This window comes from Aptenodytes patagonicus, chromosome 8, assembly GCF_965638725.1.
Source record: "Aptenodytes patagonicus chromosome 8, bAptPat1.pri.cur, whole genome shotgun sequence".
In the NCBI taxonomy this organism is placed as follows: Eukaryota; Metazoa; Chordata; class Aves; order Sphenisciformes; family Spheniscidae; genus Aptenodytes; species Aptenodytes patagonicus.
In genome coordinates this window covers 15,340,258-15,366,765 of record NC_134956.1, presented here as the reverse complement: position 1 = coordinate 15,366,765, position 26,508 = coordinate 15,340,258, and the positions used below count along the sequence as shown (strand labels likewise).

Here is a 26,508-nt window from a genome sequence, read left to right as displayed (position 1 = left end):
CATTAAACAACCTGCCCAAGGTTGTGCAGGGAGTGGTCTGCTGTGCCCAATATAAGGTCAAGTGATTTTGTTGAAATCATAGGTCATCCTTAGGTTTTAGCACAGTTTGAGGGTAATGGGTCTGATCCACTGTTGCTTTACTGCTACTTTATGGTTATGCACTTCCACTAGTATATCTGGAGTTTTAGTCTACTATGTACTGGTAGTCTTTGGAAAATACTGACATTCCTAATTGTTTAATAAATCTTTAATGCAGCTTTTAGTGTGTGTGAGGGTATGCATATTGATTTGTGTATGCGTATTTAAGTATTAGGAAAAAAAGTAAGGCGGCTGAGAGATTCCTGCGAGATCTAGAGAGAGGAATGTACAATCACGATTATAATAAGGTGTGAAGGTTTTCCACTCCTTAAATTGGAGAAGTTGACATATTAAATTGCATGTACTCTAATGATGTAGACTGACTCAGAGAATTCGAAGGAAGTAACAGCTGTGCACATCAAAGCTTAAAAATAGAAACTTCATCAGTCAGTAGCAGTTTAGAATGAATGAAGAAATCACGAAATTATTAATTATGGTGGTTAGAGAAAGAAAACATAAAGTTCAAACTTTCTGAAGACAGAATGCTGTCTTCAAATCATGAAGCACATCTGCTGGGTATCAGCCCCTTGTCCTGCTGAGCCATTCTGTAAAGGTAGGGGCTGTTGCTCAAACATAGGCACCTACTGCCATTTCAGATACCCTAACATGACTCAGGCTTCCCACCTGGCTGACAGATATGACACAGGGCATATGGAAGACTCCTGCGCTTCTGGAGTGGCAGCTGGATGCCCCAGGGCATCTCAGATGCCAGTAGATGTTTCTGTCTAAGGAGTAATTGCATGTAGACATAAGTACAGACTCACTTTCACTTGTGTCTTTAATACACAGTCACCTGAAGCACGTCAGTAGTTCACAGCAGTGTCTGCAGTGGGTAATTGCAGAAAGCAGTGAACAGTTTATCTAATTTTAAACTTAGGAAGAATTTGAGGTGAATAGAGCATTTATCCAGATTAAAATCTGACCAGGATATAAAGTTAAAAACTATCCTAGCATTAAAAACTGTAGTTAAATCTATGATCTAAAGTTGCAGTGGATGGTTGTTTTCTTAATGACCTCAAATCCATTAATTCATTCTAACATTTGCCTTTTTATATATTCATAGTTAAATATAACTTGAATGTTGTCCTAATTACATTCTCATGTTAATTTAGCTCTGATTCAGAATTTCTATCATTATTCTTTGTAGAATTATTTTGAAATGATGGAAAGTTCAGTGAAGATGCTCCAGTGCGTGATTGTGCCTTTGAATTATTTATCACATTCAAAGACAGAAATATGGTTAAAATCTAGTTTGAGTTGTAAATGAGTCTTGGTAATGTAAGGAGGAAGTGAAAATCCTTTTTGCAGAACAACATGGTGTATGGGTGCATCGTTTGATATTGCGGGAGCGCTTCGCGGCCCCACATGAGCGGAGAGCCTCACGGCTGAATAAGAAAACATCCACTGCACCAACTGGCAAATGCTATCTAAGCAGATAAGACAGATAAAGTGTGGAAGAGGAGAGAGAGAGGTACAGAGACAACTTGCCCAGATGACAGAGCAGATTAGTGACAGAATTAAGAAGAGAAAACAGATGTCCTGCATCGGTCACAACCAGCACTCGACTGCACTCTCTTCTCCCTCTGCTATGTGCTATGGAAACAAAAGCTCTCTCAAGCAGCGTTTAGCCCATGTTTTTCACAATGCATCACAATGACAAGTAGTACAGTGTTAATATAAGGTTGTAGAAACCATGATTAATGCAAAAATTCATACTTGTGGCTGTGGCCCTGAGCTAGGTAGAGAACAAACAGTTGCTGGTGAGGCCTGTGTGAGTCTGAGAGGGCAAGAAACTGCTGGGGAAAAAATTCTAAAGGAGGAAAGGAAACTTGTCTTAATGTAAGCAGCAGTTTTGCTAGAGGTAAGTGAGGGGAAATTCTTCATTTATAAATGGTTCGTTGACCCATGATAATAAAGCAGTGCTGCAGAAGAAGAATAATTATCTACTTAAGTATCAGATGCCCTAAGGGTAAAAGCTTCCCTTCTCTCCTTTTGAAAAATGAACTTGGATTAAACGAATGTCCTTTTTCCTGTTTTACTGTTGACATGGATTTCCTTTTTATGAGTAAAATTAATTAGTTTTTCTATTCCTTTATTCCTGGTATGGAAATCAGGTCTGCCAAGCAAGTTTCCAGCTCTTCCCTTGGGCCCTAATTTCATCCAATAGCATCCTTTATGGAGGTGCTTTGTACAGTGTGCTGGGAAGGCACAAATAAATTACAGGAGCTTTATTATGCCCAGTAGCTTTCCAAGAGGCATAGCATTTTAGAACTAAAAACCCACAAAACTAGGCTTTTTGTCCCCATCCAGGATTGGTTTATTTCCAAGTACCTGCTTTCTAAATACATATTTCTCCTTTCTTAAATTTTAATACCATAAGTTATAACAAAAGAAAAAGAGAATAGTGGTGGCATAGCTGATGCTGTACTAAAAAAAAATGAGGGACAGATTTTCAAAGCAGATTAACACCCGCAGCTGGGGCCAGTCTTCTCCTGTTCTGTTGGGAGCTGCTAGCTGTGGAGCTTGCTTGAAAGATCTGCTCCCACTTTAGCAAATATCCATTACAATCTTGTCTGTCCTCATGTGGACTCTGAAAAATGATCAAAACCTGCCCCTACTTCTTTACTTCCAGAATATGTCTGTCTTTCCCTCCAATCAGAATTATAAATGTGATTCCTATGATAAACCTGGTGAATGTAAATGTGTTGTCTGTGTTTATAGAATAAATTATCTTTTGCATGTATTAAACCTTCTTTATTTCAAACATTTCATGCAGTTCTTGAAAATCAGGTTGATGTAACCTTTGTGTGAACCTGTTAATTACAGAGCATCTCCTGGTTACATTTCATGGAGTATAGAGAATATTCCTGAATACCTGCAGTCTTCAAGATGCAGTAAAAATAAAAATTACTGTAATACAATGGCATGAAACGTAATTTTCTTCAAATAGTCCTTTGAACACTCATTTTAATACTGAAATAATAAGTTTTTAATTTTCATAGCCTTTGGTCATGAAAGTTCAAGTGATGTTAAAGGTGATTTTAAGGTCTTTATTCTGCAAACACAATACTGTAAGTCAGAAAAAAAATCCTGTCTGCAGGGAATTGAAATGAGAATCAAGTCCCAAGTGCTTCCTTGTTGGATTTATACAACTGAGGTTCTGCTAAGAATTCTTCACCCTATTAATAATGTTACAAAATTGGCTTTCAAGTGAGGAATCATAGGAATTATTAATTTCTGTGAACACAGCAGATCAGGTGACTCTGAATAGCGTCTGTGTACTTCCATTGTTTACTTTATAGCTTCATTTCACTGACTTACGAAGCACAGTCACCAAGGTAGAATAAAATCAAAGTATATTTGCAGCGTTGTGAACACCGCGCTTAAAAGGGAATAGTCTTAATTATCTTAATGTATTTCTAAAAACATGTAATATTTATGACAGGTGAGCATTCCTTGTGAATGCTAATTAATGTGATGTAGAGATAAGTGATCTGCTAATATCAGCATAACGTCAGCTTTTTTCACATTTAGGTACCTAAAATTAGAGGTGTAAGATCAAGATTTTCAAAAATACGTACCACGTATGTGGAAAAGCATTGTAAAACTGCTGTCTCAGATCACACACCCAAACCCATGTTAAATTCCTTTGGCTTTCTCCCATTTTTAATCACAAAGGAAATGTCTCTGACTTTCAGAGGTGTTAAATACGAGCATCTCTCCATCAAAATGGTAACTTAGAGACTGTGAAAACTTCGCTTTCCTTCAGATGTCTCGGTAGTAACACATGGGCATTATTTTAGTAATTTTGCCCGTATCTGAGGGGTTTGAGGAAACTTCTCCCGAATAAAGCATCATGATTCCCTGTATTTAGCTTTATGTTTTAGTTGCTCTTGCTGTAAACCTTGGAGAGGAGGAATTTAGGCAATTCAGAATTGATCAGAAGCAGGTTACAGGCTAGGGATTGGGTCACTTGTCCTTCTGGACCACTCAGACTTGCATTTGTGCCTTGACAATACCACCTTCAGATGTCCTTGTTTGTCCTCTGCGGCCGGTGGAGCGTTTCCGTGACTTGTGTCCTGAGGAAGTGGCCGATTTATTTCATACGGCGCAAAGGGTTGGCAATGTGGTGGAGAAACACTTCTGCGGCACTTCGCTCACCATTTCAATTCAGGTTTGTAAACCAGTCAACTAAAAAAGGTTTAATGGTTTGTTTTATCAAGCTTTCAACCTTCTTCCCTAGTCCAATGACAAAAGGACATTCATACTTCAAGGGGCAATAAATGCAAAATAATAATAATAAAAAAGAAGCTCAATAACTGCATTGCAGTCTGCCAGATTTTCCATTGAAAAAAAACTAAGAGGCAAACCAGCAGAAAAGTGTGGATAATTAATAACTGCAAAACTTTGGCATAAGCCTGCGAACACTCCCAAATGCAGTGCTTGCTTGTGAGTATTTCAGCAAATACTCTTCCTTCAAAGAAGTGTTTGCAGGATTGACCTAGAGAAGGCAGCTACATCTCCCTGTTCAGCAGGTAATCCACTGCTTGTGACGGAAACAGGTAATTCCTGCTCACAGCTATTTATATGCAGGCAGAGAGATGTAGCCATGTAAATATGTTATCAATTCTGACCTTTCAGTTATTTGTGCTGCATGTTTTTATACCAAAAAAGAGCTCTATTTAAAGCAAATCAGGCAACGAAGCCCATTTCCTTAGAATAAGAATTTAAGCAAGCATGCTTTGATTAAATTCTCACTTACGTGTCTGATTTTATATTCACGAGGATCAGAAATCTATTGCTAGCTATTAAAAAATATGATCTGAAAGAATGAAAAATAACAACTGTCATTGTTGTCTAAGATACAGTTTCTCACTTTGCCATGGCCTGATATGGAAAGGTGCCTTGTCCAAAAACTTTGTGTTGAATGGTCCCCAGGAGAATATGCTAAATTAACATACAGTGAAATTGGATGTAAATTATTATTGAGTAAGATTTCTGAATCCTTGTGTGATCCTTGTTAGTTCCTCTAACCTGAGACTTCTCCTTTTGCTTACAGGATGGCCCCGAAGCCGGACAAACGGTGAAGGTGAGTGCTTATTATGCAGAACACAAATTAAGAGACAATTATAAGAACTAATAAAAGATCAAAGCTAGTTGTCTGCAGACCATTGCTGTATCGTTATTTTATCCTTGAGATAAAAAAATCCCGAGTGTACAATAGCTGTAAATACTTTTTATTGAAATTGCACAGGATAATGTTTACAGGTTTTCTTTCTAGGCAAAAATTTTCAATCATGAAAATATCTTTTCTAAGCTGCTGGGTGTATTTATGCAAGGAAAGCCTTAGAAAAGAGGCATCTGTTAAAGTTTTTTGTTTGTTTTATGGAGAAAATATTGCCCTTCCATTCATAATCCCTTTGTTTGTCTTTTTATTGCCTAATGAGTTGTAGCTAATTATAGGAACAGTTAAACTGAACCACATTATGAAAATATACCTTTTGTCTGTGCTTTCTCTCTACCTATTCACATCACATTCTTGTTACTGAAGTTCAAATGTAATGGAGCCAGTGAAGCTTAAAAACAGATTTTAAGTGTACTTCTGAAAAAAAGGCGGGGGCATGGAGGGGAAGAGAAGGATTTATGATTATACTCTGCACTTGAGTAATAGTATAGATAACATCCAAGATGGCTCTCCAGCCATGTTTCACTGCCTCGTAATGCAAATGCAAATGCATGTGTAGTTAGATTATATGCCTGAACATTGGATAAAGGCTATTTTTTACGTTTGGAATCAAAGGAAAGTCAAATATGGCTATGGGTTAGCACTTTGTAAAATCAAATTAGATGTCTCAAAGAAGCTGTTTGGGTTGATTAAGATAACTGTAACAACCAAATGATGGCGTACAGAAACATTTTACTTCTTTCCAATTTGCTGTATTGACCTTATTTTTCCTACTCCTTTTTGTTGCCTGCTTCAAATATTTAGCAGAGAGGTAATAGGGAGAGAGGAGAAGAAATCAGAAAATCCCCAAGCTTTGGGAAGCTGAGGAGTGATGAAGGAATGTAATACAATTTACTTCAGTACTGCAACAAAACAGGTTCCTCGGCTCATGACTTAGAGTGCATTGGGTGGGTTTCTCTGGGAATGCCTGTTGATAGGTGAAAGTCTCAGTTTAAATACTTCCCGAAGTAAATTTTGTCATTAACACCAACATGTTTTAACAAGCAGATCACAGGATTTCTTTTAATATCTTGGACAAATATTTTTTCCGTGTAAAGAAATGGTTTATAGGAATGATTATATTAAAATGTGAGAAAATTTGCTAGTATGAATGAGCAAAACTAGATGTAAAAATTCCCATCTTCTGTGATTGAGAACAGTAACAAATGCTTATGTAGGCCTTAAAAAGGCAAAAAATTCTGTATTATTTTGTATTTGTAACAGAGTCAAAAAGCATTAAGTGTTAACCTATCCAATACATTGCAAAATGGTAACCACCCTTCGTGCTTCCTTCTCACACTTTCAATAAGCAGTGAGATGAAAATGACCTGCTCCTACAGCTGTGAACCCCAGACTCTGCAATAAAGAGTGTGTATTCATAAATCAGAGGTTAGCAGTTTACGTTTCTCTACTTTTCTGCATCATTGGGCAACACTGCAATTTATCATCATCACTTTGGGATGTTTATCATCCAAAAATGCCAAGAACTATTTTCTTCAGAGAACTTAGAGCTTTCAAAACTTGAATAGGGGAAGAAATTACTATGATCAAGATCGTCTTTAAAGTGAACAATAGGGTGGATACATAAATAGCTAGTTCCATTTAAACTGTTTTGAATCAGAAAGTTTGAAAAACCATCTATGTGAGCTACAAATAATTTATGAACCTTAAATTCAATGTGTCGTGTTTCTGTATGTGTTTTTCTTCATGTATCAGAATGCACAATAATCCAGTCTTTCTCTAAGGGAACGTTTAATAAAAATTTCTGGAACAGACTAAACATTAGAAAAACATTCTAATAGTAAGAATAGCAAAGCATCACAATAAATATCCAAGGGAGTTTGTGGAGTGTCTGTTTCAACAGGGTAGGCAAGCGTATGTCAGGAGCTAATTAGGTGCAGGTGATCTTGCTTTGAATGGGGTCACATACCAGATGGCTTCAAGAGTCCTTTCCATTCATATTTTGTATAATTCTGTATACCTGTATAAATATAGGCTACTGTATGTGCTATGTAGGAAGAGAATTACAGGAAGCAGGGGAAGAGTACAGGCTGTTAAACTGGTCAGTGCACAGCTTTACTACAAAATGGGAAGAGCTATCAGCCTAGCTGAAGACAAAAACTGACTGAGAAATTTTACCTGAAAAAGATTCGGAAATTCTCTTTCCTTGTCAACAAGAAGGAATGATAATCCATGTCCAAGAAAACTCTTGGACCTTAGTTTGAATATGAGTCTCGGGTCTTTCTTTGCTATAGAGATGCTGAAAATTATATGTGCAGTGCATGCATCAGGTTTAAAGGAGATTACCCTTTCAGTGCGATTTTGGCTAGAAATCAATAATAAGATTGTCTGCCAGTGTTACACGTTCATTGTGCTGGTGTGAAACCTGCTGGTGTGTGCAGGCTTCAGTCAGAGGTACCACGTACTGCAATGTCAGGATACTATAGTGGTGCCTCTTGGACTAAAACCTTCCTAGTTACCTAATGGGAAGCTGTTTATAATCTAACATGTAGCTCCGTTATTGCTGTACTCTGTTCCTTGTGGATACTGTCCTCCTCTGAATCTAAGGTAGCAGAGCCTGCAGGACAGCGTTCTAGGGAAGCTTATGGTTCTTTCAAATTCCCCTATTATTGCAGTCTGTATGTTTGCATTGGATGGCTCTTTGGAAGAAATTATACTTATACCTGACCCCCAGCTCACCAATACTTTGGAAGTGTAGATGGGTCTTTTCTTACACTTTAGCAGCTGGAAATATACATTTGCTAAGGAATTCTGAACCACGTCCCAGATCTCAGACCATAAAATAGTACAATATATTGCATCGTAGTCTTTTTCATAGCCGTCCACAGATTGTACCTATTCCAGTCCTGTCACCTATTTATGAGAGGGACGAATGTCCCTCTCCAAAGGTGGTCACAGACTTGCACGCTTTGTGTTTTATTGTAAGAGGTTCTTGCACCAACTCACAACAGAGAACCTGAGCATCTCTGGGCAGTGTGTCAGCAAGAATAACTATCTTCCAGCATTAAAGACATTTTGAATACTTATTTCTTCTTACTTGAGAAAGGAAGGAATTATCTTCTAAAGAATATTTATCTCTGCAATTTTGAGCTCTGTTTTTCTTGGAGAACACAAAAACCATGGTGTCCTTGTGCCAGGAATGGAGTGTGAGCTTCATGCCAGTCCTATTTGAGAATGCCTCAAATATCCAGGCAATTTCATGGATCAGGGAAATCAGCTCTGCATCTTAATGCAGGGCTCTTATTGCTATGTCAAGTGAGTGACGTTTCAAGATTTCCCCAATATATTTTATAGCCTTCTTTTCAACATCAAGTCAGCAAATGCTCTAGATGCCTTGGTGGATGTATAGCATAGTGTAGAATAAACTCTCAGGTTTACCTTTTATGTGAGATTCAATCACAAGAAACTCCATGTACTCTGTGCTCCGTAAAGGCTAAAGAAATCAAGCTGGCAGGAGCATGATGCAACTAATTTATCTGTAGAGACAAGATAATATTGCACAGCCAGTGTCCATTGCACAAACACATATGAACACATACTCTATTTTGCAGCAGTGTCAGTCTCCAGCAGCTCAGCACCGCCACTGGTATCCATGAGTAAGTGCCTGTTTGCCAATTATAGGTTTACCTAAATAAATGAGAAAGCAAGGCTGATGGTGGCAGTGTGGGTATATGTGCAGAAATTTATTTTATATGTCACACATTCCACTAATTATTTTACACTGAGAAGATTGTCTCACGATTATTTTTTGATGTACATGTTTTTCTTTCCCAGATGTTTTTTTAATGTTGTGTTAAATCAATCCACCTGGCTTGCATTCTTTAGAAATCTTAACCTGAACTGTAGAGTCTAGGGTTTATTTAAGCTCACAGCAGACTACTTTTTCATACTATTTGTCTACTTATCTCTGGACCTGAAGTACTGGACTTCACGTTTGAGTCTTTAAATTTAATCAGATCGCATTGCAGACTGATTACATCAGAAGGATTAAATTCCCTAACTGCAATACTTTTGATGCCTCAGCCTGCTTTCCCTGCAGACTGGCAGATGTGAGTCCTTGTTTAACGGAGTATTGGAAACCACCTTTTGCTCTCTTAAAGGAACAAAAAAAGCTGGCATTTGAGAAATGCAAAGATTTTTCTTACGTCTAAACAAATATAAAAATTCAAGTAGAAAAAGCATGGAAGAAAGAAACAAGTTTTTGAAAACCATATTGTACTGAAACGTGAACAAATGGTCTTGTTTGCTTTACTCTTAAGAATGATGATTCTCTTGAAATCTTGTGAGATGTCCAAAAATGATTTGATGAAGTACAGCAGTCTCTTTGAATTGCTTTGAGAACCACACTAATAGTATTTGGTTGGACACTATGTAATATTGCAGATAGGTAATTGGTACAGCAAATTCAGTAGTCTCAGGGCTGCTATGTCTGTTTTGAGCTCATAATTTTCTTTCTATTTCAGTACTATACTTACATTGGGGTGGGTTGTGGTGGGAAGTTAGTGGTGTATGTTTTCAAAGCTGGGATTATACTGCCCCTTACAGAGATGGGGAAGCAGCAGGGGCATCCAGATAGTTTGCCCTCCCTCCCTTAAAGCCTTTTGCTAGCTCTTTGTTTTCTACTCACTCTAAGTAATAATTCCTGCCCTTTCCTTCAAGGCCCTTTTCAAAATCTGCATTGTGTTGGTCTAATTCTCCTTTCAGTCCTTTGGCCAGACCTATGTTTCCTATGATGCAATTAATGGATATAGCGCTAGAGTCCCAATTTCCTCTTTGCTTTCTCAGGTCCTTACTCCTGTTCATTACATGTAACATTTAGGTTTTGACTGAACTATAAGCTTTCCAGGAAAAGCATCATATTGCTTTTTTGTTTGCCATGCTTATAGACCAAAGAGGCACTGGTGGATCTGTAAACCCTCCCTTAATACAAATAATAATATGCAGGACCTAGAATGAAAATGGTTCTTAAGGCCCCCTTAATTTGTACAGATCAGTTCCTGTACTTAAAACATGGTAACAGTTGACAACAGTAAGAAATGTATATGTCCAGTATACACTCATGTAAAGTTATAGAGGTTTTTTGAAGACTGAAAGAGATGAAAGAAAATTGGGAATGTGGAAACAGCCTAGTGATTGATGGACGTGACACCATCCTAGCTGAGAATACCAAAGGCTCCAAGGCACTGATAAATTGAAATGATGACCTGGATAATGAAGTCTGATCTAGAAATATCGGGTTGTGAAGTTCCCTGAAGGGATGGGGACAGAAATTTTTGAAAGATTCTCTTCAGCAGTGAATTATGATGGTTCTGAATCTGGATGGTTTTGAATTTCCAGTAGTGAATGTCATGACATGCTGTACCCCTGACTTGTAAAGTAGTATCATTCTCTGTCCCTGGACGAACACAGAATAGTCTGTATGGACTAGAATGTAAAGAAAAAAAAAAACAAAACAGGATTAAAAATGTGCAACTATAAATGAGGAAAGTAAAAGAAATTTCAAAAGATGTAAGTTGAAGAATGGTAATGAGAAGGAATATTTTACTATTCCATGCCAGCAATTCTACCCTTCTTTCCTGCCATATGGATTTCTTAGATGAATATTCTCTTTAGGTAGTTTAATTCCAAAAATACCCCCAGAGCTAGTCAGAGTTATTGACGCTGTCTAAATTAAACTATAATAAGCAAGTAAGTGGGCTCAAATGCTTGTTTAAATTGCCTTAGTGTACAGATATTAAAAGTCCTGCAGCTCTGTTGGCCACATCCAGCATCTAACTCTTCCCTTGCTGGGCATGATCCCCTTCAGCAGCAGACCTGCAGAGCACTGGCCACTGGCTTTTTTGTTCTCCCAAAGGTCAATGGGTGAGAGCTAAACTGCAGGTAATGCGTGCAGACCTGCAAAGGTACTTGCATGTGCGTAACATGAAGGGTGTGTGCACTTTCAGGAATGTCCGTGGGAGCACAGATGTGCCTGTCCCAGTCCCCAGCAGCCACATCATGTGTCAGCAGAGCCCTGCAAGCCCGGGGAGAGACTGGGGCTGTGGGTGGCTGTGCTAGTCCAAGTGGAAAGCGAGCAGTCACCCCATGGAGCCCTGCTTGTGCTGGGACACTGCTTCATGCTGCCCACAGTGACCTGACTGATTACTGCAGGGAAGGGTTAAACACTGCCAGGGCTCCCCACGCTCTGCCCTTCTGTGCAGCTCCAGGAGAGCCTGTTCCTGCTTTGACAAAAGCATTTTAAATATACCTTTTTTTTTCTGGTATGTGTTCAGATATTTACAATTTTCATGACAGAAGAATCTTGAACAAATCAGTCATTCAGAAGGGTTTATTTGGGAGGTTGAAAGCTCTTCAATTTTTTTTTTTTTTCCTATAAACAGTTACATTTCAAAATGAGAAAGTATTTCTAGCAGAAAGGTGGAAAAGTTTTCCTCTGAAAATGTTATAACAGGGTATTTTGACAAAAAAAAATTTCTTTATGAAAACAAGACCTCTTTTGGAAATGCTTTCTGTTTTACTGAATTGCCATTTCATGACAAAAAAAAAAAAATGGGGAGGGATGTTGAGAAATCCATTAATTGCTCTACATGCTGCTCTTCATTTGCGCCACAATGACTGAGATTAGAATCAAAATTCCTATGTTTTAATTAGAAAGTATCTTTTACTTCTTTGTTCCCATGTTACAGCAATACGTTTTGCATTTAAATCATTCTCTGTCTCAGAGTATGTACAATCGCTCAAATGCCATTCTTGAGTACAGGTCCTACAAATACCCTATTGTACTGTAAATGCAAAACCTCTAGAAATCCCAGACAATGCATGAGGTCTAAAATCATTAATAGCACAGTCAAGGCTGTCTGATTAATTTTTGTGTGGTTAGTGTATGAATTTCTTTCCAAGCTCCATCTCATCCATAATACTTTTTCTCTTTGTCAAGCTCGTATCTTGTAAACCTCTTCATTTAACAGGGAATGGTTTCTTTCTTTTTTTTTTTTTTGTAACAAAACATTGCGTTCAGCTAGAATGTAACTCACTAAGAAGTGTGCAAAAGCATTCCCATTTAATTCAGATGTGTAACTTGATGCTGTTCTGTGTCTTGTAGTAGGTGAAAATTGTTTATTAAGCAAGTGTTGCAAAGCTAGATTTCAGTTTAATATGTTTCTGACTCTTTCTAAAAATTAATATAATGCTTTATAACAGAATATTGTGTGCCAGTGCTCTGACCTCATGTGATTTTGCACATTTGTCTTTGCATTCTTACTTACCAGGTACTGCTTTTGCTTCCTCCAAAGATCCACCATAAAATTATTCCTATGATGACCACAGATTAGAAGGGATGTCAAAGGGTCATGTGCAAAACAGACTTCTTTTCTTCATGCCAAGTGTGCCTCCTATAAGCAGGCATTTACCCACACTTAAATTGTTTTGTGGTTGAGTTTACTGGGTGTTCTTGCCCAAGGGCATTTTAGTTGACTGATCTGTGTTAAACTTTGGTGCCTCAGCTGTCTGTCTGGATGCTGTGACATCCCGAGTCTCCCAGGGAAGGGCAGAATCACGGTACTTTGCTCGTGTTAATGACCCAGTTTCAGCCAGACAAAGGGAACCCATTTATTAGAGTCCTGGCTGCCTTATCAATGCTATAATAAAGAAAATGTTAAGTTGACTCCATATTTTTTTTTCCCTTAAAGTCACCTGCCCTTCTGAAAATGAAAGAGCTGTCTACTTAAAGCTGTCCCTGCAGCTCCCCAGAGAGCCTGCACAGCTTGAATGAGTTTGTTGCTTAAAAATGTCAATAGGGAAAGAGTGTATGTAATGTTTTTGCATGTGATAGCAAGGCAATGGAGGCCTTTCCTAGCCCTATGTTCCTTTATCATATGAAAGCGTAGGTGGTTACACTGTCCTATCACCTATTGAAATTCTAAGCACATCTGAAATACAAGTACCTCTGATCTAGTCCAGGCATTTTAGTCTGTTCTGGCAGCACCATGTCAGCCCATGTAGGACTTTCTTTCTTTCAGAGAAAGAAAAGCCTCTGCTTGAAATTATTTAGAAATGGAAAACTAAGTTTAAAATAATAGAATAAAAATTGCTCAGCAAGCTCCAGACAGGATGACAGGGTGAAAGTATGTAATATTTTTACTGTTTAAAAAAAAAAAAAAGAAAAGTCAAGCATTCTGGATACTGCAGTGGTTTTTTGTATCATGCTCATTGCAAGCCAGGCTGGACAAGCCAAGAGCTTCCTGCAAAATAAAGCAAAACCCCTCTCTCAAGCCTCATCTCCCCGATCCTTCCCGAAAGCTGCTTGGGTGCCCTCTGGCAAGACCACTCATACACAGGGTCATTCCATAAAGCTAAGCTGTAGTTTGAAAGAATTTGAAATATGCCTTTAAAATCTAGTCTCTGGGAGCTTTATCAAATGGCCCCTCCTCATTTGTTTAGCAGTAGGAAAAGCCCACGCTGGCTGGTGATGGAAACGTTGCTGGAATAGCAGTTTCTGAGGTTGAACGAGAATGGATGCCAGTGCACCTCTTGTGTGGTGCTCACCATTTTGTGTTTTCCTTTCACTTGCTTGTAGTGATGGGAGTAAAGACCTGCAGCTTATGCAGTGCTGCTCGTAGGGGGTGTCGCCCTCTATGTCAATGACCAGCTGGAGTGCATGGACCTCCGCCTGGGGATGGATGAGGAGCTGACCGAGAGCTTGTGGGTCAGGATTAAAGGGAGGGCAGGGACAGGTGACATTACAGTGGGGGTCTGCTACAGGCCACCTGACCAGGAAGAGTGGGTGAGGCCCTCTATAGACAGACAGGAGCAGCCTCACATTCACAAGCCCTGGTCATCATGCAGAACTTCAACCACCCCGATATCTGTTGGAGGGACAACACGGCAGGGCATAAGCAATCCGGAGGGTTCCTGGAATGCATCAATGACAACGTCCTTCTCCAAGTGGTAGAGGAGCCAATGAGGAGAGGTGCTACGCTGGACCTTGTTCTCACCAACAAGGAGGGGCTGGTGGGGAATGTGAAGTTCAAGGGCAGCCTGGGCTGCAGTGACCATGAAATGGTGGAGTTCAAGGTCCTTAGGGCACCAAGGAGGGCGCACAGCAAGCTCACTACCCTGGACTTCAGGAGAGCAGACCTTGGCCTCTTCAGGGATCTCCTTGGTAGAGTGCCATGGGACAAAGCCCTGGAGGGAAGAGGGGCCCAAGAAAGCTGGTTAATATTCGAGGATCACCTCCTCCAAGCTCAGGAGCGATGCATTCCAACAGAGGAAGTCAGGCAAAAACGCCAGGAGGCCTGCATGGATGAACAAGGAGCTCCTGGACACACTCAAACCCAAAAAGGAAGCCTACAGAGGGTGGAAGCAAGGACAGGTAGCCTGGGAGGAATACAGAGAAATTGTCCGAGCAGCCAGAGATCAGGTTAGGAAAGCTAAAGTCCCGTTAGAATTAAATCTGGCCAGGGACATCAAGGGCAACAAGAAAAGATTCTATAGGTACGTCGGTGATAAAAGGAAGACTAGGGAGAATGTGGGCCCTCTCTGGAACAAAATGGGAGACCTGGTTACCTGGGACACGGAGAAGGTGGAGGTACTCAATGACTTTTTTGCCTTGGTCTTCACCAGCAAGTGCTCAAGCCAAACCACCCAAGCCGCAGAAGGCAAAGGCAGGGACTGGGAGAATGAAGAACCACCCACTGTGGGAGAACATCAGGTTCGAGACCATCTAAGGCACCTGAAGGTGCACAAGTCCATGGGACCTGATGAAATCCATCCACGGGTCCTGAGGGAACTGGTGGATGAAGTTGCTAAGCCACGATCCATCGTATTTGAGAAGTTGTGGCAGTCCAGTGAAGTTCCCACTGACTGGAAAAGGGGAAACATAACCCCCATTTTTAAAAAGGGAAAAAAAGAAGACCCAGGGAACTACAGGCCAATCAGCCTTACCTCTGTGCCTGGGAAGATCATGGAACAGATCCTCCTGGAAGCTATGCTAAGGCACATGGAGGACAGGGAGGTGATTCAAGACAACCAGCATGGCTTCACCAAGGACAAGTCCTGCCTGACTAACCTAGTGGCCTTCTGTGATGGAGTGACTGCATCAGTGGACATGGGAAGAGCTATGAATGTCATCTATCTGGACTTCTGCAAGGCCTTTGACGTGGTCCCCCACAAAATCCTTCTCTCTAAATTGGAGAGATATGGATTTGATGGGTGGATTTTCCAGTGGTTGAGGAATTGGTTGAACGGTCACATCCAGAGGGTAGTGGTCAACGGCTCAATGTCCAGATGGAGATTGGTGGCAAGTGGTGTCCTGCACAGGTCCATATTGGGACCAGTACTGTTTAATATCTTCATCAATGACATAGACAGTGGGGTCGAGTGCACCCTCAGCAAGTTTGCAGACAACACCAAGCTGAGTGGTGCGGTCAACACGCCGGAGGGAATGGGATGCCATCAGAGGGACCTGGACAAGCTCGAGAAGTGGGCCTGTGTGAACCTCATGAGGTTTAACAAGGCCAAGTGCAGGGTCCTGCACCTGGGTCGGGGCAACCCCCGGTATCAGCACAGGCTGGGGGATGAAGGGCTTGAGAGCAGCCCTGCCAAGAAGGACTTGGGGGTGCTGGTGGATGAAAAGCTGGACATGAGCCAGCAATGGGTGCTCGCAGCCCAGAAGGCCAATCGTATCCTGGGCTGCATCAAAAGAAGCATGGCCAGCAGGTCGAGGGAAGGGATTCTGCCCCTTTACTCTGCTTTGGTGAGACCCCACCTGGACTACTGTGTCCAGCTCTGGAGCCCTCAGCACAAGAAAGACATGGACCCATTGGAGCGGGTCCAGAAGAGGGCCACAAAAATGATCAAGGGGATGGAACATCTCTCCTATGAAGAAAGGCTGAGTGTGTTAAGGTTATTCAGCCTGGAGAAGAGAAGGCTTTGGGGAGACCTTATTGCAGCCTATCAGTACTTAAAGGGGGCTTATAAGAAAGATGGGGACAAACTTTTTAGCAAGGCCTGTTGCAACAGGACAAAGGGGAATGGCTTTAAACTAAAGGGGGGTAGATTTAGACTAGATAGAAGGAAGAAATTTTTTATGCTGAGGGTGGTGAAACACTGGCCCAGGTTGCCCAGAGAGGTGGTGGATGCCCCATCCCTGGAAACATTCCAGGTCAGGTTGGACGGGGCTCTGAGCAACCTGATCTAGTTGAAGATGTCCCTGCCCATGGCAGGGGGATTGAACTAGATGACCTTTAGAGGTCCCTTCCAACCCAGACTATTCTATGATTCTGTGTGGCAACTCCACAAGGCAGTATCTCCACTAGTGGTGTTTTTCAGAGGTCTATGACTCCACACTGCTGTTTTCTGTTTTACTTTTTCGGTGACAGCTATTGAGCAATGCTCTGCTGCTTGCACCGTGGTGCTTTTTTAGGCAAGTGAGGAGTAGCACTCCCTGAAGAACTACAGAAATACTCTAAACCCCTTCCCTCTTGCAGAAATCTGAATGCTCGTGTCTCCAGGCAGATTGCACACACATATACGTACCAAATGTTGAGATGTGTCTTCAAAAAGAGAAAGGAATAATCATGAAACAAAGCCTGATTCTTACTAAAATGTAGGCAGTTACCTGGAAAAACCAGGTTGGTAGGTTTGTCCTCTTCTCAGTTTTGGATCACATAGAAGAAATTGGCATCTATGGATGCAGTTCAGTACAACTGCCAGGCCTTTTCTGGAGAGAAATTCCCTGCTTGACTAGTAGATAAGTTGCCAGTAAGGATTAAGATTTTTTAAATAAATTATTCTGTGTCTGAATTAGCTGCTGCTGCTCATGATTTTCTTTCAATACATAAAAACTCTGCAGCCCCTTGATTTTGAAGGGAAAAATAATAAATTGCAGCTTCCAAATAGTGAATTCTGTAAATAAAAGCATTTCTGGTTTTGTTTAAAATTTCTTTTCGTATATTAATATTTCAAATGTCTAGGAATGATGCTACAATTGGCATAAATTGAGGAAAACCAAATGAATCTTTTAACAATTACACTGTCTCCTTAACTGAGATTACAGCCAGAAGATTTGAGGAGAGAAGCTTAGATTCCCTACTTTAACACAGTTACCTACTTTGGAGATAAACTGTTCACTTTCAGAGAGGAAAATTCACCTGTAGTAATTAGCCAGCTGAGTAAAATTCATTCTGAAGCTTTCTTTTTTACCATTAGGTCTCCACATACCTTTTTTTCTTTTCTATCACAGACTGCCTTTTTCTGAGTCTGAGATGCCTCAGTACTTCACAGGAGTTCTCAGGCCCTTGCTAGGTGCAGCAGACTGGTAATTCAATTTTACCAACCAAATTGTTGCGGCAAAAGTGATTTAAAGAAGGGCCAAGTCATTATGCCTGTTTTGTTGAGCAGATGAAGAGGCTGGGGTTGATAATAGCTCTGTCCTTTAGAGGCAGCACAGAGTCATGGGGCACTGCTCTGCTCTGGCTGTGCCGGGAAGGCTCACCTGTATCCGTGACATTTTGTTGTTCCCTGAGTTTTACATCTGCACCACGTCTTGCTTCTGTCCTGAGCTTTTCTCTCTCCCATTCCTTCTCCCATGTCCTGGGGCTTTGCTTTGTGCAGAGTGCGAATGGGATCCTTCGCTATGGCAGTCCCAGGGAGAGGGACAGCATGCCCAAGTGGAGAACCCTGAGAAACTAGTTTGTTTTTTCATCATAGATGAAACCCATTAAGGTTATGTCTGCGTGGACAGATGCAAACAGACTGGATTTGTTAGCATGGGCTCGGGCCTGGGCTAAGAGGCTGTCTCTGCTTCTGGACTGGGAATGACATATGCAGTCAGAACAAATTTGTTTCTGCCTGTACCTGTATGCAAGGACCAGTGCTAAGTGTGGTGTGTCCATGCACATTTCTCCTCTAAATAAATCCTGCCCAGTAGCACCTCAGAGCAAGGCCCTGCAGCCAGGAGCAGGGGAAATCTATACCCTGTGGTAAAGGCAGAAGATTGGAAAGACATCCTGTGTTTGCGAGATTGCTCAGGTCTTTTGAAGGAGAAAAATGGTTTCTCCTTTGGTAATCTCCTAGCTTATTATCTCTGAAAAATCAAACCATTTTCTTTTCTCTTTCATTTATACTTTTTGTGAGTTACCTCCTTCATTGCTACCGTGAAAATCTTCATTTCATGTGGTCTGCCTGGCATCACTGATCCAAATTCTCTCTGTGAGAGGCTGGAAGAAAATAAACTAGACCAGATGGAAAGTGCTCATGTGAATGATTGTTTTGATCTTGCATGTAAAGATGTTAAAATCTGAAATGCTGAATTCCTCTGATTTCATGAATGTTAAATTTCTCCGTCTGATTTCAAGTCTAGTTTTTAGTATTTGAAGTAAAGATAATGCCCAGAGGTAGCACTTTTTTTTTTTTTTTCTTTTTTTGGATGGATCTGTGAATGAGCTTTATTAGTTCTCCTTTGAGAAGGTATAGAAAAGACAATAATACTGTGATGTTTTCTCACCTGGCCTTCCAGCCAGCTGGAGCGGAGTTATTATTAGGGTGTGGTCGGGCTCCCCAGATTGAGGAGTGGATCAGTTCAAACCATATTTAATGGATGCTTTTTTCTGCAAATAAGTCATCTCTGAAGTCAACAAAAGCCATTCTTTCAATTGTGGCCTTTTGGTGAGGCCACCCTGAGTTACATTTAGAATTATGATCTAGCAGAATATGAATCTGTAACCTGTCTTCGATTCTCTGAGTCCCATGTAAATAGAACAACCTTGGTGTCTGGGGCTAGATTATTCTCTGGTATAAGTGGTTTAGTTCCCTTGAGAAAATATGTGGACTAAATCAATGGAGCTTTGCCATTTCTAGACAAACATTTTTGACCCTACTTGTGTAAGCAACTCTTTGATTTCATATAGTTTATCATTTAAACCTACATTATTAGTCATATGTGTAAATCTAGTCATTCTGAATGCAAAATAGCATTTTGAGAAAATAACCTGTGAAGCATAATTTGATATAGTGTTTTTATTTTTTTCTTTAAATATCTTCCACTTCACCTGAAGAAGTTCACTGTTATAGTAACTATCAAATAAAAAAAAAAAGTAAGGAAAAAATATCAGAATTTATTAGCTTCTAATAAACTCCCCTCAGTGCACGTACATTTAGTATCTTTCATTAACATTAATGAGAATTATGCATGCATCCTGGGGAGAATAGGCGCTGTTGTTTTGTTTCTTTTCCTTGTTTTCAGTATTAAATCTTGTCCTGCAGTCAGTTCTATAGGGCATACATGCATTCCTGCTGCTCAATTATTTGTTCTACTTAATATATACAGTTTGAGAACCTCCTTTTGCATAGTGAAGGTAGAAAGTTCATAAATTTAAAAAAAATCTAACAGAATTTGTGGACACATAAAAACAAGGGATATGCAAATTAATGAGTTAATAGATTGCTATTGATTACCAGTAAGGCCTAGTTAAATAATAAATTTTCCCCCACACAATTACTTGTTTCATGTTATCAAATGATCAAATCCATAACTAGTTTGGAAGCTCAGGCTTTTAGAATTAAATGAGGTGCTCAAGAGAGCAAAGTTGTGCTTTGGAGCAACAGAGAGAGAGGCAGGGCCTAGTTACATAGATTTATGATTTAATTTTCTATGTAATCTAATTTACTGTAACTATTGAGTTTCTAAAAAAAAATGAACTTTGATTAGATTTTGTTGACAAAAATAAATACAAAATATAGGGTAGTTTATTCATTATCTGTAGTGTATTGAGAGAAGTGACTTGTGTATTTCTGTACCTGAAGGGGTCTTTTTTCCCCATTTCCTGTGCTTTTAGCTGTATTCCACAGCAGTTAGTCATCCTCCAGGCCCCATCCAGGTGTAGTATATTAAAAAGATCCAAAATCTGGAGGACACAAAACTCATTTCTGTGGGAAACTTAATTCATTTCGTATAAATAACAGCTTCATCATTCCTCATTTCTGAGGTAGACATCAATATTTCATACAGAGCATTAAGTATATGAAGGTCCTGGGAAGAAGGCGCGTTGGAGAACGAAAGTAAGCAAATAAAGCTCTTCAGTTTGACATACTTTCACTTAATTGGGAGTTTTAAGAGCAGATCGTGGGAGCAGGAAATGAGTCTTTCAGCTAATTCCCTTCTGCATGAAAAATGCTGCGTGCCAAAACACTGCTGTCCCGGGTGAGAAAACTTCTTGGGTGTAATTCCTCAGCACAGCACCGTGCCACAGCAATGCCCTGATGGCATCTGTGGCTCAGGTGTTGCCTACCTGGTTGGCTTTATAATTAACAGCAGATTGCAGGATGAGCAATGGCATCTCGTTCATCAGTGGTTAGGGCTGCGTTTTGCTTGCATTTGCTGGGCTTGCCTGGCAGCAGATTGAAGCAGGGAGACAGGTTGCTTGTTCTGCTGTAGGAAGTGCTGAGCCTACCTGTGGATGAGTCTGCACATCTGTACGGACCTGGGCATGCATTTAGTTGCCGTTGTGCTGGGGAACACACTATCGCTGAGCTAGCTCGCTGCAGCTAGGCTAGCAGTAGGATTTAGTAGAGCATATTGCCTTGGGCAGAGCACTATTCTAGGTTGGCTTTACTTGATGGGGCATCTTTGTGCGATGCCCTGAAGACTTATGCTTGCAGTTACAAAACCTGTCCTTCACTTGCCTGAAGCCAAGCTGCTGCTTTTGTGGTGCAGAGCCAGCCAAGTGCTCGCTCCCCTCCCTGTGATGACTGCATGCCAGTGGGTGCTGTTCACTGGCAGCATGTGCAGTAACGGTCCTGACAGAGAGGAGTGTCCAAGCAATGACTGTTTAGAGGTACATGGCTTCACTCAAAACTCTCTGAGCTCAGTGCAGGGATTCAGCACTCTGGGGACTTGGAGTCTTCTACGACTGGGAGTCGTATATTAGAAGAGCCCAGGTTGTCCTTTCTTAAGAACTGGAAGGGTTTCTTTTGCTTGTTCCTTACATAAAATGCATGGACCCATTTTTTAAACCCCTCTTCCATTTCCTTCCATTTTCTGATGATTAATGTGTTGAATTTCCATATTAATCTTTCTAGGAGTTTGTTGAACACCTGGATACATAAGCAAAAAAGTTGTTCTATAGTTGCCTGCCTGGTTGACTCTATAATTAGCAGCAGATTGCAATGAATGACATCCTGTTCCTTAATGGTTAGGGCTGTGTTTTGCTTACGTTGTGTTGACTTGACCTCAGCAGGTCCAGGCTGGCAAACAGATGTCAGCTCTGTTCAGCAGAATATCTTCTGGTCACTCCAGTAAAACAGGACATGTGTCTATAGAAGTGAAAGGCAGAATATTTGCAGTAGCTGTTGAGTGGAACATGCAAACAGATTTCAATAGGCAGGCAAAGACAGGTTGCAAACCCTATTGGGAAATGATAAATTGCTGTTAAATGTTATAATTATCCCGTGACATTCAGGACTGAAACTTAACTAAATTTTTCTGAAAACTTAAAAAACAATGGGAGAGGTAATATGATTTAATAAATTAGCCACAGAGTAAGTGAAAAAATGAGAACACAACAGAAAATTAATATTTATCTTTTACCAGTATGTAACAGGCTTTGTTAAAAAATGTCTGAAAGCGAAGAAGAGTTTGTTAGACAAATTATAATTTTAATTGCAGACGTAATTGATTATACTCAGCATGCTCATTAGGTTAAGGGAGAATATGAGTCAACTCTCAAGGTCATTACAGTAATAGATATTGTAGGCATGTAATTTGTGATAAGCTGGTTCGTGAACATCTAATTGCTCATTCATGGCAGTGTGTCTGGCACTTTTACTCCCCAAACACCTCTTTGTCCAATTTATTTGACACCCCTTAATATTCCAGGGTCAAATTTACTACAGGAGGCATCAAGCAGTGAATTTTCAACCTCCAAATTATTACACCACTTCACCCTTTTTGTGCCTCAAAGACAGAGCCTGCATTACTAAAAATTAGTGGTCTGGCACTAAGCAGGGTACATCACAAATAGAAATACTCACCCACAGAGACAAGCTAGAATTTCTCATGGAAAACAGCTGTTCCCTGCCCTCCCCAATGGCAGTCATACATTGGAGTAGGATGCCAAAAGAGATGTTCTTTTTAAAAAATGCACTAATTAATCAGACAAACTTTGTCTTCATATTGTTCCTTGGAAGAACTTACAATAATTATGGTTTTTTAACTCTTTCATTATTATTTCATTTCAAGACTTTGACAGAAAGTTATTAACATTAGCTGTCTCTTTGGCTGAAAATCAATTGGAACGTCACTTATCAGTTCTTGCAACCAGACAAAATAGAAAGAACCACTTAAAATGTATATCAACTATAAGTAACAACTGTACCTCACTTTGATATAATGCTTTATATTCTTAGGTCTCAGAGAATGAATCACTGTCCTAATTACTGAAATGCAAATAGTTGAAGTCACTTGTCCAGGGCCAGGCAACAGCACAAGGGTGGCACTGGGAATTGAAGCCAGACACCCTGAGCTGCAGGTCGACTCATTTTCTACCTACAGTCATTACGTCTTAACACAGGATCAAACTGTTCTGATTTATTAATCAGTACTGTCACGTTATGTAGCATTGTGGAGTGGTGGCTGAGGTGAGACAACCAAAGTCATTCCCATTAGATTGAGAAGTTTGATTCAGTCTGCAGTGTAAGGGGAAAATGTAACTTTTCATTCAAATATCTTTGGCTATATTCCAGGAATCAAGGATTTTGGGGTTTGTTTCAGATTTGCTTTTTTGTTTTTTAATAAATAAATAACATGGCTCTCAGAGCAGCATAGCTTTCCTTTATAATAATTTCATTATTTGCAAGATATTATTTTCACTTGATATGACATAGTCCGTAATTATCTATTGCTTATTGCTGAAGAATGCAATAGATATAGCTATAGATATTTAATTATATACCAAATGAATTCCAATATAATTTCATAGCCATTCTTTGTTAATATTTTTGGAAGATTCAAAGGTTTGAAGTCCCTCTTTGAAAAACGATTCTATCTAGAAATGTCGTTTTCCATATACTGGCTCTACTCCAATCTTAGTCTTTGGTACTACAATTTTGATCTTTAAAGAATTGTCCGTAATGATATATGTTCGCTAAACCTCTCCTTTGCAATATAGAAATTACTGTGTTGACTGACTGACTGTCTGATTGACATTGCCAAAAAAATCCCCATACTTACCAATATATATCAATCCCTATAACCACCTTGTAGATTGACCTGCCGAAAAAAATTGTTATGCAAACACACTGCCATCTGTTGTGTAGTTATTCTTCAGTAATAGAACATAAACTGGAGATATGTCAAAGTAATTTAGTAAGTCGACAAATGTAAAATGAGACTTGGTAAATATAGTGTGTTACACTGAGTTTTTATTAATCATTGTCATCTGCAAGAATGTAACAGGTATACCATTCTTTTCAAAGTCCAGCTTATTTTGTTTCATCCATCAAATGCTGATGTCAGAGCTACTTATGAGGAACATGTTGTGAATTATAATAATTAATTAATTTTAAAATAAGGATTTAAAGAATTCTGTGGTTGATACAAAGCCCCCTAAAAATTCTGGGAAGATCCGAGCAATTTATAAGAATGTCAATAACTCCTAAACATCTTCATTTAATGAGTTCAGAGTGTACATTCACATTTATACTGGTAGTTGTGCTACCTGTTCAAGAACATATATGTGGAGTTGTCACTCACTTCAGAAGTGGAGCTAATGGTACCCAAATAAAACAGGTACCTCATAGAAGTAGGTGCTGATTTTTAAGTAGACAATTACAGTAAACTCTACAGAAGAATGAAAAAAATTATTAGTTGGATTCTTGTTCTATAAGTGCAGTTCTCAAAATGGTGTTTAGACATCCTGATAATTAATGAAGAGGTTTCAAATGAAGCATTTTCCAGTATCCTATCTCTTTGCTAATTTCCATTTTTTTCATTAAGAAAAGATAAATTGTATCCAATTATTGAAAATTATGTAGGTCATTATCATGAATGAAACTGCAATTAAACTCAGTTTTCAGAAAGAAAGAAGAGGTTATCTTGTCACAGCATAGGTGTTAGTGTGCCTTGCTTGGCTGGTACTCCTGCCTTCAGGCTAAGATTGTATTAGGGTCAAATCCTACATCAGACCGAAGAGCTGTATTTGACTAGGACTGTAATAAGAGACTTTTAAGTGCCCTCAAGGACTGGGGTCCGAATCACAGTGGTGGCAGTCCAAGTGTATGTTCACTGTCTCATAGCAGTTTTTATTTAAACAATCAGCAGGGGATAACCCTTTTATCCTATGCAGAGATTACCCCTTCCCATGGGGAACACACACAAGCCCTGGCAGCTGGCAGTATGTCACTGTGGAGTGGACACGGGGTGATCTGTTCCCCAGACCAGCAGCTCTGAAAAATGCTGTGGGATCCAGAGCTAGCTTCTCTTGTCTGAGGCTGTGCAAGAAGACACAGGTTTTGTCCCAAAGGACTGATAATTTCACTGCGAATGAGAGGTGACAGAGTGGTGAAAGAGCCCTGCTTGATCCTCCTACTCCTGCTTCTGGGAGTCATTCTGGGCATCTCTCCCTCCTTGTGCCAGTGGCCTGCCAGGGCAGTGGGCAGCAGGGTGGAAAGCTTCTGGGCTTGAAAGTGGAGAAGGGAACCCTGCAGTGATCCATGACAGCAGGGAGATAACATCCCTGAGGAGCAAAACTTAAAGAAAAGGACAGGGATGGACAGTGGTCCCAAAGAATGGGCTGAGCAAGACTCTCCTGTACTTGCTAGGTCTTTAATTTGACTCCAAATAATCTTTTTTTTTTTAAAACAAAAAAAACCAAACAAAACCAAACAAAAAAAAAAAACAAAACCCCCAAGTAGGCTAAACCCTCAGTGCCACCACAATCATACTGGCATACAAGCAGTTGTGGGAAAACAGGTCTGATATACACCAAAAAGATGAGTAGCTGAAGTGTGACCAGTAGCACCCAGCTTGTGTAATCACACGTTGCACTCACCGGCGCAGCTTTCAGCTCATGTTGGAGCCGTGTTCACCCCATGGATCTCCAGCTCCAGGGATGTTGTTTTTCTGTGTGCTTCACAGAACAGGTGAATTTTACTGAGAGAATTGAGGAGGGCTATGGAGACAACATTATTTAGCTGCTTACATTACTCAAAATGCTGTACCTGAGGAAATGTAAAGAAACTAAATTTATTCTATTTTTCTAGCCATATTTAATAAACTAATTTAACCCTCTAACTTATGTTAAACTACATTACAGTTTCAATATCAGTTTCACCTTAGATTTCACTCCAGTTATTATAGGCTTGGCTGCAAACACTGGCAATTACAGCTTCCCATCCTTTTCCAGAAATATATAATGTGAAGTGTTTTGCACTTTACACTTTTTTCTATTTATTGTTCACATCCAGTTGGATGTACTAATAAGCATTAACATGCAAATAATTATCATCAAGATTTTATATCCGTAGAGAACAAATGCTAATACAGTTAATACATCAAATATGAAAGAGGCTTTTAATTCAAAAAAGAAAAAAAGATTAAAAATATTAGCTTTTTATATAAAAAGCATTTGCAATGATTATAAATTCTATTGAGCTTGCAGAAATCTTGAGCTTTGAGTTTGCAATATCTCTCGTTAATGTTTAGCCTCAAGAAAGAGTTTATAATAAAGGGACTTATGCAGACAACAGATAAATAGAAATGATACAGCCAAGAGGGTTGAAGAGCCCTGGGTGTGTTTGTTGTCATTCTACCATGCTGATTTCCATCAGAGGTGCTGAATATGCTAAGAATTGTATAGAAGATGAAGTGAAATGCAATATGCATTGATAACAGCTAAGGCTAGAATGCCAGGAAATTATTTTCTTTTGGTTTCCTCTAAGTTTCTTTTTCTTGTTATTACTTCCTGTGGGATGGAAGAGGTAAGCCCTGATCCTGCAAAGTCAGCTGGTTGGCCTAAACCTGCAGATGTTGGTGGAATGGTAATTGGGAGAAGCCTAATGTGCCGTAAAACAGAGGTCAGTGTGGGTAATCTAGTGTCCCCTGCTGGCTTTAAAAACTGTGAGTATCTCCT

At 39.9% G+C, this 26,508-nt stretch overlaps 1 protein-coding gene across 9 annotated transcripts in view; it reads left to right on the top strand.

Moving 5' to 3' along the window:
* FHIT (fragile histidine triad diadenosine triphosphatase) overlaps positions 1–26,508 on the top strand; it is a 638,275-nt gene that overhangs the window by 477,094 nt on the left and 134,673 nt on the right. For all 9 annotated transcript variants that reach the window (XM_076346544.1, XM_076346535.1, XM_076346541.1 and 6 more), the window contains 2 exons: positions 4,167–4,312; positions 5,198–5,227. In XM_076346544.1, coding sequence (XP_076202659.1) covers positions 4,167–4,312; positions 5,198–5,227 — 176 coding nt within the window. The remainder of the gene's footprint in view (positions 1–4,166; positions 4,313–5,197; positions 5,228–26,508) is intronic.